The sequence below is a fragment of the Eleutherodactylus coqui genome, chromosome 9 (genome assembly GCF_035609145.1).
Source record: "Eleutherodactylus coqui strain aEleCoq1 chromosome 9, aEleCoq1.hap1, whole genome shotgun sequence".
NCBI lineage: Eukaryota > Metazoa > Chordata > Amphibia > Anura > Eleutherodactylidae > Eleutherodactylus > Eleutherodactylus coqui.
In genome coordinates, this window is record NC_089845.1 from 45,438,829 (window position 1) to 45,453,018 (window position 14,190).

General features: G+C 47.4%; 1 protein-coding gene across 2 annotated transcripts in view; it reads left to right on the plus strand.

Moving 5' to 3' along the window:
* The first annotated feature begins 1,046 nt into the window (after positions 1 to 1,046).
* LOC136579054 (enoyl-CoA hydratase EchA19-like) overlaps positions 1,047 to 14,190 on the plus strand; it is a 62,775-nt gene continuing 49,631 nt past the window's right edge. Inside the window, exons 1-2 of one of the 2 annotated variants that reach the window (XM_066579331.1) lie at positions 1,047 to 1,065; positions 4,803 to 5,004. In XM_066579331.1, the coding sequence (XP_066435428.1) occupies positions 4,875 to 5,004 (130 nt within the window). In that variant the 5' untranslated portion in view covers positions 1,047 to 1,065; positions 4,803 to 4,874. The remainder of the gene's footprint in view (positions 1,066 to 4,802; positions 5,005 to 14,190) is intronic. The other variant, XM_066579332.1, reaches the window with a different exon arrangement.

A 14,190-nucleotide genomic window follows, 5' to 3' on the forward strand; every position in this document is an offset into this window, starting at 1 on the left:
TGAATTAAAGCATGATTTAATTTGCAGACCTTTTGGTCCGGAAGACAAATCGCAGCATCCATTTCAGTGCAGTTCCAGCACATAGGCTTCCATTGCAGTTTAATAAGAGCGAACCGATCTGCGGCCCGTCCGCTATTAAATTGCGGACGGGCCGCGGATTCCCCGGGAAAGCAGGAGTTTAAAAAAAATGGTACTGCATATGCGCAGCGGTTGGCGTGCCCGCACACCAGAGGAGACCCGGATAGGAGGCAGAAGACCCGGACAGGTAACACAGGGGCGGAGTCCGCTGCGGGCTCCGGTGGACACGAGGCCTAAACCAGCGGCTGAGCGAACTGTGACATCGTTTGCCTGTGCATCGTCAGGTCTATATGCACCCTCGGGCTAATTTCACAAGAGCGAATGCCATATCGTGCCCGCCAACACACTCCAGGGTAGTACCGATACTCTGCTGCGGCTTTTAGCAGAATGCTCCCCATTGCTTTCAATGGGGAGACCTTGCATGGCACTACTGCACACCTCTCACACTGTGCCATGGTTTGCCAGTCCCATTGAAAACAATGGGCGATGCCATGGAGCGCCGAAAGACGGGACGGGCCACGGCATCAAAAGACATGACTTGTGTGTATGGCCCCGGTCAACAGAATGCGGTACGTATATACGTGTTGGGCGTCTCACAGTGCACAAATCTCACACGACATGCATGGCCTTAGGAGGGCTCCTAGCGGCACCAGTGCATGCCCCATAGACCCTCCAGTGCAGTGCCGGCCATAATCTGTTGGGAAACTACAAGTCCCAGCATGCCCTGGGAGCAGCAGGTATCATATATCCCTGCTAATGATTTGTAGAGTCTGAGCAGCTGCACTGAGAAGAGATACAAAGGTGGCCGCCCTGCTGGAGAAACCACATGCCATAATGACGGGCACACAAGGAGCTCCTCCGCACACTACACTCGGCAACACCCAGTCCCGCTCTATAGCTGCGGCGGGCGTCACATGGGCGTGCTCAGCCAATTGGGAGCGCCCCCGTGCGCATGCTCCCTGGCTCTCCATATGAAGAGTCCCACAGGTAAGAGGAGTCTGTCCATGGACGGCGCTCACCTGCTTATGGCGGCAGGCACAGACACAGTTGTGACTAGTCTGCTCCAAGCAGCGGTGTATGAGTGTAATTCTACACATAGAGCCCAGCTTGTGCCCCTGTACTGGAGTCAGCCTGGACCCACACCAATACATTGGCGCAGTACGCAGGGAATAGAACCCGCTGCTTTCAGCGCATTTGTTCACATGTGCGCATTTTGGTCACGCTAAAAATACGCAGCATGCTCTACTTTCCTGCGCAGGGAAGGAGAACGTACTGAACTGTGCAGACAGGCGCTAATTCGCTCGCCGCTACGGAGCGTATAACCGCGCGAACCGGGGCTTTTTTTTTGACTATTCAAACGCTGCGCTATTTATTGTGTGCAAGTTTGAAAAAAAAAATCTGGAAGCTGGTTCCAGCACGAGAAAAGTAGGGCCGGCCCGTCTTATCTCACTTATGAACACGGAAGGATCTCGCTAGTCCAAACGAAACCGCTTACAGCACTGGTCTTGTTTCGTCCCGTCTTGTGGCCGTGATTTTCACGGGACAAAAACGCGCCCATGTGGTTTTTCTTTTTTGCTCACGATTTGCACGTGCAAAATACAGCAAAAAACGCACTTTCCCGCGCGAATACGCGCACGCTTGGGTGAATTTGGCATTAGGGTTCCTTCACGTAAGTATGTACGCATTTGCGCACGCGCCTGAGGCTTGTTCATTTGCACGCAGCAAACAAAAACGCACCGATGGAAATGGCCAATTCGTCTAATTAGTTCCTGATGTGATTTTTTTTTTTTACAGCGGAATTGCGCAGTGTTTCACGCATCTCCTAGCATTTTGCGCACCCCCATTGGCTTCTAAGGACGCCTTCACACTTGCAATCGCGATATCGCTGCGTTTTTTTTACGCATTTGTCAATGGGACAAAATTGCAGTGATATCGCGATCGCAGTGTGAGGGCGGAGGGGGCATTCTGTGCGCAAAAGAACACGTCTGAGGCCAGATTCGCAGGCGTCCGCAGATTTACACGCACCAGGGATTTTCTTACTGTATTTTGCGCACGCACATTGTGTGCGCCAAAAGAAAACGGCAGTGATTTTCTCAGCCAGTGAACCGTGCGATTAGTGTAATGCATTCCGTACATTCTATTTCCGTGCGCAGGAAAAGGTTCAATAGAACACCCTTTTTTTTTTTGGGCGCGACCAAAATGCAAAAAAATCGGTGAAATTGTGAAATATTCACACGGGTGAAAGGATCGCAGGTGCTTCCCATAGACTTCAAGGAGAAAAATCGCCTCACGCTCGCATGTCACGCGATTTTTCTTCCCTCAAGGTTCCTCCCGCCGGAACGCCCGATCATACAACATGCGGTGACTTTCTCTTTCACCTCGCAGGATAGCGTCGCTCATGTGACTAAATCCATTCAAGTTTCTCATTTGTGTGAATAAGCCCCTTCAGGAGAGCGTATTTGTGCAGCATATCACACGCGCAATTTTTACACATGTAACCCGCAGTGAATATCATATACTACGTGGTGTGTATGACGCACTGTACCAGCCCATCGAAATCAATGGGCATACGTAAATACGCAGGAAGTCTATGTATTTATGCCCAAAATCACTGGGATTTCGTGCATTTTCTTTACGTGCGCAAATATGTTACGTATTTACGTGCGTGAAAAAAACGTCAGCTTTGCAGAAAAACACGAGGTATCATTATATTTTTCCGGCCTGTGAATATACTGTGTGTTGACCAGCCAAAATACACATTTGCTAGCTGTGTGCGCGCACCCTAAGGACTCATTTACACGAACGCATTTTACACTGCATACCACATATGCAAAATTTGCGCGCAGTGAATAGAACCCATCGATTTAAACGGGTTTGTTCACATGAGCTATTTTGTGCACAGATTTCATTACGCCCATGTGAGCCCGGCCTACGGATAGAGAAGCAGTGCTGGCCTCATGAAAGGTGCGCTCACACCAGGGCGGTGGAGGCGGGGTCACATTTTGGTGGAGGCGGAGTTGATAGATTTACCGACTTCTGAGATATATAATAAATATGGGTAATTAATTAAATGCAGGATTTGGTACAAGTTTCCTTTTTTATAGGAATTTTGGAAAGTTTGGGAATGTTCTATATGTAATATTTATCCCATCATTGCTAACGAGGCTGTGGCTTGATGATGATATGATAATGGGGATGAGAAGCCGGATGTTACCGTTGTTTGTCACCTCTGAGCCCCGTCCTGCATGAAGGAGTGCGGGAGGAGTGAGGAGTCTGAGGTTTGGCTCACCGACTCCACAGCCTGGGTTCATACATAGCAGATGTGTTGGAGGAGTATCTGTGACTCAGGCCCAATGTCCACCGGCGGGTTTGATTTGCGGAATCTGGGCACCCACAATTAGAGAAGCATTGGCGTCTGCACCCTCTTCAGAGCATGCACATTTTAAGAAGAAAACCTGTACTGCTCATGTCCGACGGCGACCGTCCGCAGTACAGATGTCCTGGAAGAATAGAGATCTGCGCGGACGCCACCGCCTGCAGACACAGGTACGCACGGTCTCCGGCCAAGGGCAGGGTCGTATTCCGCTGTCGGCTCCCGCATGCGAAATCTGACCCGCCCGTGGACATGAGGCCTTAGGGCTAAAATAGATGATTTTGGGGGCGTGAAAATCATTAAATGAAGCCATTGATTTTCATGGTTTCGTTTTCGCTAGCGGGATTCTCACTACTCGCCAGAAGAATTAGTTCTTGTCCTGTCTTTCTCCCACGTAGTTTTTATATGTGCGAGAAAACATAGGGCTTTAGACTTGGGCATGGGCAAATATGCCTCATGTTCACGGGCGGTGTGGTCACCCGTGTGGGAGATCTGCAAATCAGGCCGCCCGTAGGGAGACATGAGCGCCCGCAAAATGATTAAAGCACGCAGATTTGTTTTGTCGACCTTTTGGTCCGGACAACAAATCTCAGCATGCTGTATTTTTTCAGCGGATCCCGTGGGACGGCTTACATTGAAGTCAATGGAAGCCATCCGATTGACAGGCACACCCGCAGCTGTCACTGCAGACGTGCCGCAGATCCGCGGGAAAAAAAAATCACTGCACATGTGCGGAGCGCCCGCTCATATCCACGGAGGATAAGATGGAAGACCCGCACACTAGGCAGAGGATCCGGACTGGTTAGTAACGTTCTCTTGCCGCAGACAGGGTGGGATTCTACGGTGGGCTCTCACGCCTGGAATCCGAGCCACCCATGGCGATGCGTTGTGGGAAGACAAATTGCCGCACGTTCTATTTTATGGAGTGCCCTCATATTGCATCACGCCCGGCGGCTCCACTGCACCATGTGCTGGGTGCACGCAATGCGATGTGAGGTTTCCCATTTTCATACAAAAACTCCTCGCAGGGCAGCTGGGAGGAAAATGGACAGACCCAATTATAGTCAATGGGGCCCGTCTGGCGCTGTTCGCTTCCGATCTGCGACGAAGCCGCTCGGCCACGGAGATTTCCTTTCCTGCTCCACGAGTGGATCAGACGTAGATGTGAAACCACTCTAACTTCCACACATCTGGTGGTTTCTGCAGTTTTTGCTGGCTTCCTGCAAACCCCATTGACAGTTCTGCATGTCATGTGTGAGCACAGCCTGAGAGTGTGCAGTCTGGATGTATATCCTGTGTATTAGAGCTTCTGGTTTAGTTTGTATTTACCTGAACTTTACTTTTATTTTAGTAATTAGATTTGGATTCATTATAGCGCACGTAGATGAAGACATTTTCAGTTACGCATTTCTGCTGACCCAGGATGCTATTAAGAGCTGCAGTCGGATTACAGCTCTGGAGCCGTACATCTCCTTGGATTTCGTCAGCAGTAGCCGTGGATTCCTGTAAGAAGAGGTTCATGTCTAGTACTTCTGAGAGGTCACATCAGACAGGTATGTTCTCTCTTCCTTCTTATTTCTCCCCACTGAGGCTCAGATCTCGTATTAAAGGGAACCTGTCACCAACTGGTAGTAACATAAGCTATGCTATGGTGCTTATAGTTTGTGTGGTGGGAAGTCTGGGCAGCCTTTTTCATACTCGCCTGGTCCCCCGTTCCTGCGGTGTCTCTCAGCAATGTCCACGCACACAGCAAGCTTGACTCTTTTCAGAAGGCTGTGCATGCACCCGCTCAGGGATGAATGGGAATGCATGCGCACTCCCATGTGAAAATAGTCACACTTGCTGTGCCTGCACAAACTTTGCTGAGGGACACCGCAGGGACAAGGGAACGGGTGAGTTTGAGAAGAGGCTCCCTGGACTCAACATCACCTAAACTATGAGAACCGACTTAGCTTATAGTTGGTGACCGGTTCCCTTTAACTACAAAAGGAACGCCATTTTTTCTTCATTATATGTTCTGCTCCTTGATGATTTATCTTAAAGAGCCTCGTGAGAATTATTGTGGCCATCGAATGCCACCAATGGCTGCCAGCGGAACACTCGTTCAATCAACCGCTGTTTCTGCCAACTCCCTTGGTCCAGCCGACAGTGAACAAGACATCGTATGGTTCTAACTCATTGTCCAGTTTCAGCTGGCATAAAAACCAGCGCCGGCTCGTGCAGTTATAGAGTTTAACCCTTTAAGGACCAGGCTGTTTTGTACCTTAAAGGGGTGGTCTCGCGAAACCAAGTGGGGTTATACACTTCCGTATGGCCATATTAATGCACTTTGTAATGTACATCGTGCATTAAATATGAGCCATACAGAAGTTATTCCACTTACCTGCTCCGTTGCTAGCGTCCTCGTCTCCATGGTTCCGTCTAAATTCGCTGGCAGCTTGCTTTTTTAGACGCGCTTGCGCAGTCCGGTCTTCTCCATTCAGCACGAGCCGCTTCAGTGTGCTCCCCGCTACAGCTCTTCTGCGCATGCGCAGACGAGCTGTCACTGCTCGGGAGCGCGCTGAAGCGGCCATTCTGCACCATCCTCTGTTAGAGGAAGGTGCAGAAACTGGAGCTGCCCAGCGGAGAAGACCAGCCCAGCCCAGCAGCCCCGAGAAGCCTCCCAGGTAAGTGATGGGTCGGGGGGGGCTGCCGCTGCGCCGGGCTGCGCCGGGGGGGGGGCTGTCGCTGCGATGGGGGGGGCTGTCGCTAGGCCGGGGGGGCTGTCGCTGCGCCGGGGGAGCTAGCGCTAGGCCGGGGGGGCTGTCGCTAGGCCGGGGGAGCTAGCGCTAGGCCGGGGGGGCTGTCGCTGCGCCGGGGGAGCTAGCGCTAGGCCGGGGGGGCTGTCGCTGCGATGGGGGGGGCTGTCGCTGCGCCGGGGGAGCTAGCGCTGGGGAGCCGGGGGCTAGCGCCGGTTACCTGCTGTCTGGTCGGCGGCTGCGGGGCGTCTGGTCGGCGGCTGCGGGGCGTCCGGTTGCCATGGAGACACAGCTGGCGGCGTCTCGGGAGCGCGCACGTCGGGTTGCAGCGAGCGACGGGGAAAGAGCCGGCGGCCATCTTGAGGAAACTTTTATAACTTGCTGAAACGCTGGAACGGTAAGTACGAACCAGCTAGAAATGTCATTTACAGGGGGGCTTAGTAATGTGTGTTTAATGGGGGGGACTGGGCAAAAAAAAAAATTAACTGCTTCCTCGAGACATCTCCTTTAAGGACCACACACATTTTTGGATTTTACCCATGTGGTGGTTTTACTGCTCTATTTGTTTTTCTTCAGCTGCCAAAATTATGTTTGCTGCATTTTTTCGTGACATATAGGGCATTTTTAAAAATATTTTTTTCTCAGACTTTTTTTCCCCATTCTTTAGTTTTATTGAAGGTAAAAAGCTAAAAAAAAATGATTCTTTTAACACTTATAGTTATTTTTAGTATATTTATCCTAAAATAAAGTATTGGGATGGGTTCCTCATTTTGTTTCGGACTCTTTGATATATAATATGTATGGTTTTGGATGACAGGGCGCATACAGCGACAGTTTTGGTTGGTGTCGGCTTTGGGTTATTTTCTTTCTTATCTATATATTTTTATTTTATTCTGTAATTTTTTAATTTTTTTTTTACTTATGTATGTAATTATTTTTTTTTACCATTTATGTCCCCCATGACGTCATATAAGACATCTGGGCGACATTCAGATGGTTTTTTTTTTATTGGACACTTTTCCACTGTAGCTGGGGCATCCATAGGAGCCGCATTCATAGGAGCCTCAGTTACAGGGAAAACATTCCCTGTAGTGACAGTAGTCACTGGCAGAGCTGATCAGGGTCTGTTAGGACCCTGTAGCTCTGCTGCGCCAGGAAATCCCAGCGGTCATGTTACCACCAGCATGTGAAAGTTATACTTCCACTTTGACTTTTTAGTACATAGTGCTCATTGAGCGCTGTGTACTCTGGAAAGGAGAAGGTAGAAAGGGTGAAAACCCCTCCTGCCTTTTTCTCCGGGTTATCAGCTGTGACTAACATCTGACAACCTGACATACTCCTGTTTGATTGCAGAACAGGGGCTTTAAAACTGCTCCGTATTTTTACAATCGTCTGGGTTTAAAGCCCAGGAGCAAGCGCCGTAAATTTACAGTGCTTGGTCGCAAATGGACTAAACACTAATTGTTCAGGAATAGCCCCTTAATTATACATGAAATTTGACAACTAAAAATGTAATTTCGCTCCTGACATTTTTTATGCCAGTCTTGGTACAGGAAGCAGTCAGGGTGATTTATGCCAATCCTATTAAAGGTGCAGGCCTCTTAAGAAATTTGGCACATTTTTAAGTTAAAGTGACCAAATGAAATTAACCCATGCTATGCGCAGGCGTGGATATGCACCATTTTGCTTCAGCTCCATGAGAAAAGTTGTTGCTTTTATGAATTGCAACATATTGGCAGCAAAAGTTAATGCCAAAACTTGGTATGACCTGATTACTAATTTGTCGGCAAAGAAGTCTGAAAGTTGTGATTTTCCCTTGTCATGAACTTAGAGGAATCCTGGCAATGTTTTATACTGCACAATCCTTAACCCCTTAAGGACCAGGAGCGGTAAATAAGTGGCGCTTGATCCTGGGCTTTAATTCTGGCTGGCGTGGGAATAAAGCCTCTGCTCCTGCAATCAAGCAGGTCAAGTCCCCAGCTGTCAGACACAACTGAGAACCCTGAGGAGAAAGTAAAAGCGGTTTTTAACAGCTTCTGCCTTCTCCTTTCCCAGGTACATAGTGCTCAATGAGTGTTATATACCAAAAAGTGAGAGTGGAAGTTTTACTTCCACTATGCAACTTGACGATTACGTGATCGCTGGGAGGTCCCTGGGCACTGCAGAGCTGCAAAGTCTTAGCAGACCCTTATCAGCTCTGCCAGTGACTATTATCACTACAGGGGGATGTTTTCCCTGTAACTGGGGCTCCTATGGATGTCCCAGCTACAGTGGAAAAGTGTGAAATAAAAATTTAAAAAAAGACCACGTGTATGACCCCTAGAGGTCTTATATGATGTCGTAAATGGTAAAAAAAAATTAGTTTAAAAAAAAATAATAAAATAAAAAATCTATACATAAAAAAGAAAATGACCCAAAGCCGATGTCAACCAAAACCGTTGCTGTATGCGCCCTGTAAGCTAAAACTCAACATAATATATATCAAAACGTCCGAAACAAAATGACAAAATCATTCCTGTACTTTATTTTAGTGTAAATATACCGTATATACCGGCGTATAAGGCGACGGGGCGTATAAGACGACCCCCCAACTTTCACCTTATACGCCGGTAATATAGTGTAAGAAAAAAAATCATTACTCACCTCCCCCGGCGTTCTGTCGCGCTCCGGCAGGATGTCGCTCGCTCCTCGTCCCCGGCGCAGCATTGCTTTCTGAATGCGGGGCTTGGAATCCCCGCCTCCAGAAAGCTAATACACACGCCGTCAGCCAGTTACAGCCATTCAATGACAGCATGGAATGGCTGTGATTGGCTGAAGGCGCACGTGGCTTCAGCCAATCACACTATTCAATTACATCATTGAATGGGTGTGATTGCTAACACACGTGCGCCTTCAGCCAATCACAGCCATTCAATGATGTCATTGAATAGTGTGATTGGCTGAAGCCACGTGCGCCTTCAGCCAATCACAGCCATTCAATGCTGTCATTGAATGGCTGTAACTGGCTGACGGCGTGTATATTAGCTTTCTGGAGGCGGGGATTCCAAGCCCCGCATTCAGAAAGCAATGCTGCGCCGGGGACGAGGAGCGAGCGACATCCTGCCGGAGCGCGACAGAACGCCGGGGGAGGTGAGTAATGATTTTTTTTTTTTACACTTTTTTTTTGGTATTACCGGCGCATAAGACGACCCCCGACTGCAGAGCAGATTTTTCGGGGTTCAAAAGTCGTCTTATACGCCGGTATATACGATACTAATAAAAAAACAAACTCAAAATGTAAAAAAAAAAAATCTTTTTTTTCAAAACTTTTTACCCCCAATAAAACTAAAGAACAGAAAAAAAGTCAGTGAAAAAAAGCTATTAAAAATATCCCTACATATCACGGGAGGGAAAAAAACACAGCAAAAATAATTTTGGTAGCTGAAGGAAAAAAATAGGGCAGTAAAACCGCCACATGGGTAAAATCCCTAAAAAGAGTCTGGTCCTTTAGGGGTTTTACCATCAGACACAACAGCTTTCAAAAAGCGGAGCCCAGTGTGAACGGTTGATCAGAAACTGCTGATTTGCCAGAAAATTAGCAGTCAGCCAGGCATTTCCCCTTCAGCGATTGATGCCGGGGAAATGTAGAATCACATGATGGCATTCAGAGGAAGGGCTGGGATGGCACAAGGTCTGCCAGAACAGGAGCCGCTGTTATAGAGCGCCTATCCCTATTGGGTCATAGAGATGGAATGACACAACTGCGCTTGAGAACTCCAGCTGCTCCTGTTGGGCAGACAGTTGTTTTTCTGTTTTTTATGATTTTCTTTTTGTTTTGTTTTTAGTTACTGTAGTACATGAATGATTGTTAACGTGTACAAGTATGTGGTGTAAATCACACACAGGAATTCAGTAGATAAGCAGCATAATTGCTCTCACTTCTACCATGTCAATAGTGGCGGTGCGGATGACGGTGCAGATCCCAAGCAGGTACGTTGTGTTCTCGGCCTCACGTGACACTGCCAGTGGACTATGTACAGCCTAGTAGACTCTGTGCTCTTCACATTGTGCATCTCTGCAGACCTATACAGATCTCAGTAAGGTATAGTCACACCGTAGAGCCAAATTAAATGTTTTATGTTTAGGTATGCATGTGGGCCAGCCTGATTATTGAATGGTTATTGCAGGAGTTGATGTGCTGCATTACAGGAACTTACAAGACTGAATGGTGTGAACACTGCATTGTCCAAGGCCTGCGTCCCACGTCTATGATACATTTCAGTGACTTAAATGGAACCCGGCACCACCCATAAGGTGGGACCCTCCTCTATCAGACGTTTATGGCATAACCTGTGGATACGCCATTAAAGTCTGAGTTGATTTATACCCCTTTTATACCTTTGATCCCTTGCAGTATCTTTGGGGAAAGAATCTAAACCAGTAGTTCTCAAAGTACTTATTGCCGTGCAAGCCAAAACCATCTAGAAACGTAAATGTCCACCATCTGCGTGCTGCCATTAGTCACCATGGCAAAGTGATGTGTCCTCAGTATCGACGATTTACACTGAGTCAGAAATCCTAGACCTACCAAACATTTGATGAACGTATGTCCCACTCCTTTAACCACAGTCCCCAAAATGCCCCCAACCAAAGGCATGGGTAGGGCACATGACCTCATAGTCGGATGCCTAAAATGATTTCATAGTTCAGACTACAAAAATGAATTTGGTCCCTGGAGCTCAGACCCCCCAAATTAATTCCTACCTTGGAGTGTAGATGCCTCAACAAGTATTCTGACCCAAGACTTCCAACATCCCAAATTAATTTTTATAAAACTGATATTCAGATATGCACATTGGAATATTACAGCACCATTTAGGTTTTTGTAAGGGCAGAAGTCTTGCATCAAGTGAAGGAACTGTCATGAGAGTCCTTCTCCTCAAACTATGGGAAACATGGAAGCCCAACAGACCTCTCATTAGAGACCTATGTTTAAGGCTTTATTTACATGAGCGTATATAGGCCACCGTTTTTACGGCCGGCCGATATATGCTACCATCTGGTGCATTGGATTCCAATGCAGCAGATCACACAGGCGATTAAAAGTGCCTGGCCGGCCAAGACAGTGCATTTCGGCTGGGCGTTTTTATGCCAGACTGGAACTATCTTCCTGGCCGGAATACGTCGGCCGCTGCATAGACTCCTATGGGAGCCTATGACAGCTGCCAGAGAAGGAAGATGGGAGGGAGTCTAGCAGCGTGACTGCTAAACTCCCTCCCCCTTCTCTCTGCCCCTTGCCAGCTGTTTGCAATGGGAGGGGGCAGGTGGGGGCTAGTTGCTAAACTGGCTGCCGACAAGGGCCGGGAGCTTAACACACTATCTCCTGCCCCATCCCGCCTAACCCACTTGCCGAGAGCCAGCGAGGGGGCAAAAAGGGGGAGGCAGTTTAGCAGAGTTAAGCTGTCTACCCCCGCCTGATGGCATTACAGGCCCGACGTATATGCGCCGGGCCGCTGAACAGGCGCACAAACGGCAGATTAGTGCGCCCGTTCACATTTTGTAATGGCGCTGGCAGGTGCACATAAAAACCGCCTACGCTCGTGTGAAAGAGCCCTAACTCTGAAACATTGCAGCATTTTAGAGAAAACCATTTGTAAAGCAGTGGAAACGAGGAGATGGGACATCGGCACAGCTCGCTACCTGGCTGGGTCGGATCAACAGGTTTGATGTATAGAAAGAGACCCTCTCACTGCTATCAACCAATATTATTAGGAGGCATTACATAAAACTATCACTGCAGCAATTATACCCCATTAAATCAATTACCTTTTGTTATATAATTTAAATCCTAATTAATCAAAAAGAATACTACATGGGTGGCAAAAAAAAAGATAAAATACATTTTTGCAAGCAATTCCTAAAAGAGACAATCTAGATAATTCCCATGTGATGTTAAGGCCCATTTAGACACAACGATTATCGCTCAACACATGTCTTTTGAGCGATAATCGTTGTGTCATTTGCAGCACAAGATCATTGCTCAAGATGAGCGATCACTTTGCGCTGCCAGTGGTGGATGCAGAAGACAACCAGGGTGTCCCCGCTTGTCTTCTGCATCCAGATGTTTTCTGCACAGAGCGCCTGGCTGTTATACAGCCGAGCGCTCCATGTGCGGTATGGAGAACAGAGCTGGACCGCTCTGTTCTTCATACCCAGCCTGTGATCAGGGAGCGGGATACAGCTGAAACAATAGTATCAGCTGTATCCTGCTGTGAATCCCTGATAAGACTCATCGTTGTCTTTCAGCATACTGAAAGACGACGATGAGTGACGACTTAACGAAAACTACATGATGTCAATGCAGTTACACACAACGATTATCGCTCAAAAGGCGGCTTTTGAGCGAATTTGGAGCGATAATCGTTGTGTCTAAATGGGTCTTTACTTACAGTTTGCTGATCAATTGCAAATCAGGTTGATGTAGTTTTGTTCCAGATATGATACCCTATTAGGAATTGTGTGCAAAAACATCTTATCTTTTTTGTGTCATCCATGTAGTATTCTTTTTGATTAGTCAGGTTTTAAATGATATAATAAAGGTAATCGATTTTAGGGAGTATTATTACTGCAGTGATGTTATAGGAAGAGACCCGTCAATCTCACTGGGCAGGGAGAAGTGGTTGGGGCAGCATACCAAGTATTAGCCGACCCGAGTGTAAGCCGAGTCAATAAGTGTTACCACAAAAAAACTGCTGACGGCGGGGTATTTGAAAGCCGAGCAGAGAGATGACAGCGTGCGGCAAGCTGCTTTAGAATTCTCCCCGCTGTCAACTCCCTGCTCGGCTTTCAAATCCCCCGCCGTCAGCGCTGTGTTAGTTAGTAATGTCATTCACTGATTAGCTGTGAATGATGGAGCGCCGGCTGTAATTGGCTGTCGCTCGATCCAATCACAGCGGTTACTTTCACAGCGCTGACGGCGGGGAATGACAGAGCAAAGAGGACGGCGGGGAGAATTCAAGCAGCCTGCCGCACCGCCGCTAGGGACACAGATGCCGGCTGGGAGATGAGTATGGAGGTTTTTTTTTTTAACCCTTCCCTGACTCGAGTATAAGCCGAGGGGGGCTTTTTCAGCACACAAAAAATGTGCTGAAAAACTCGGCTTATACTCGAGTATATACGGTAAGTTTCATGTAAAGTTTTCTTTAATAAAATGTAATTTCAAAATCACATTTAACCCTTTGCAATCCAATTTTGAATTCAGGGTTTCCTAGGGTTTTTTTTTCTTTCTGCCATTATACAATGGCGTAATCTGTTGGCTAGAGCCAGTACTGCAGTATGGGACATGCTGGAGAGGCCCCCGACAACAGAGTGGCCAGTAATCTACAGTAAGAATACCCTGCCGGATGTCTTCCGACATCGGAGCTGTACAGCCTTCAATCAGAATGTCTTTAGACATCAGACAGTGGATTGGAAAGGGTTAAAGTTTCCTTCGAAGTGTGAAACATGTGATCTAATGTGTTCTCATTCTTGGAGATCTAATTTAAACAATGGGAAATGAATCTTCCAGATTTATAATGCCTTTTGTCTTTTGTATCTGATCTGGCAAAAATCCAGACATTTACCATTAACAGTAAAAATTGAGAAAAGGGAGGAACCACATAGCTAAGATGTTACATGTCTTCGCTGCTATCAAATAGTAGATGTCTCCAGTGTACCGAACCGCATAGCTCTACACGCTGCGTAGGAAGAACAGACGCCGCAGCCTTGGTGTTTTCCCATTGTGCCGTGCATCACCATAGCAGGTGTTTGCATCGCGTTATCGGGCCCTCTACAATGAATTGGTTGGGGAATGATGATCTTTAGCGCATTAGTTACAAAACATACAATTACACTGTTCCTCACTGATTAATTGGGCACAAACTATTTCAAATACTGCACGGTTCACTAATAATTCTGGTTAGAAGTGGAGAGCGGGCATAGTATGTTCATCGTAACATGTAACATTTGATAGGTAAGTAGGGT